Here is a 733-nt window from a genome sequence, read left to right as displayed (position 1 = left end):
CCCTGCTGTTCCTTTCTCTCACCTCCATTCCCTCTATCTCTCTCGCTCTCCCTCCCTCTCTCCGGTCATCACATCACGTCACAAACTTCGCGCGTGCCAGCTGGCAGGACTATTTATAAACTTCCGCTTCGGGTCGGACCGGTCGACTATTCTTTTTCCTGATCTCACTTGAGAGCTTTTTTCTTATTTTTATTTCACCACATGCCTCACTGGCGCGCCTGGCGCCTCCTCCTCCATTCAGTCCAACTTGTTTACCGCAATGCAAATCCCTCCATCAGACTGCCCCCCTCCCTCTCCGCCCCGGCCTCAGGAAGGATGTGCCTGACGGGTCCAAAATCAGATCCACCTTAATCCATATGGAATATCTCCCGAATGCCACGCCATACTGAGAGAAATATTCGTAGGTGTACGGGTGAAAACTTTCCAGAATGAATCTGGGACAGTTGGAAACTCGTAAAAGACCGCAACATTACAAATTCAAATACCCTTTTCCCCTATAATATAGAATGGCATCGAGCAAAAAACAGGCCAAAAAGAGAACAAAAATCAAACGTGACATCACACATTAGTCTTTCCAACTTGTCCTTTTACCTCGTTGAGGAGACGTTAAGCGCAGAGGAGGCATCCCTGACGGGCGGGTGTCCGGCACGGACTGGCTCCATTCGAGTCGGGCCCAATCACACACGCCCCCCCCCCCCCTTCTCTGCGGCAGAGAGCCCGCGGGTAATCTATC

At 51.3% G+C, this 733-nt stretch overlaps 1 protein-coding gene across 7 annotated transcripts in view; it reads right to left on the bottom strand.

Moving 5' to 3' along the window:
• The window catches only part of LOC113205639 (histone deacetylase 4), a 64,541-nt gene that overhangs the window by 23,704 nt on the left and 40,104 nt on the right, over positions 1 to 733 (bottom strand). The window contains exon 1 of one of the 7 annotated variants that reach the window (XM_052270083.1): positions 592 to 640. The exons of the other annotated variants lie outside the window; for them this stretch is intronic. Coding sequence (XP_052126043.1) covers positions 592 to 625 — 34 coding nt within the window. The 5' untranslated portion in view covers positions 626 to 640. Of the gene's footprint in view, positions 1 to 591; positions 641 to 733 lie in introns of those variants that run through there. 7 annotated transcript variants of the gene reach the window in all.

This window comes from Frankliniella occidentalis, unplaced genomic scaffold (assembly GCF_000697945.3).
Source record: "Frankliniella occidentalis isolate FOCC.00 unplaced genomic scaffold, Focc_3.1 Scaffold110, whole genome shotgun sequence".
In the NCBI taxonomy this organism is placed as follows: Eukaryota; Metazoa; Arthropoda; class Insecta; order Thysanoptera; family Thripidae; genus Frankliniella; species Frankliniella occidentalis.
Note: the sequence above shows the minus strand (reverse complement) of the source record. Positions and strands in the feature narration are given on the sequence as shown.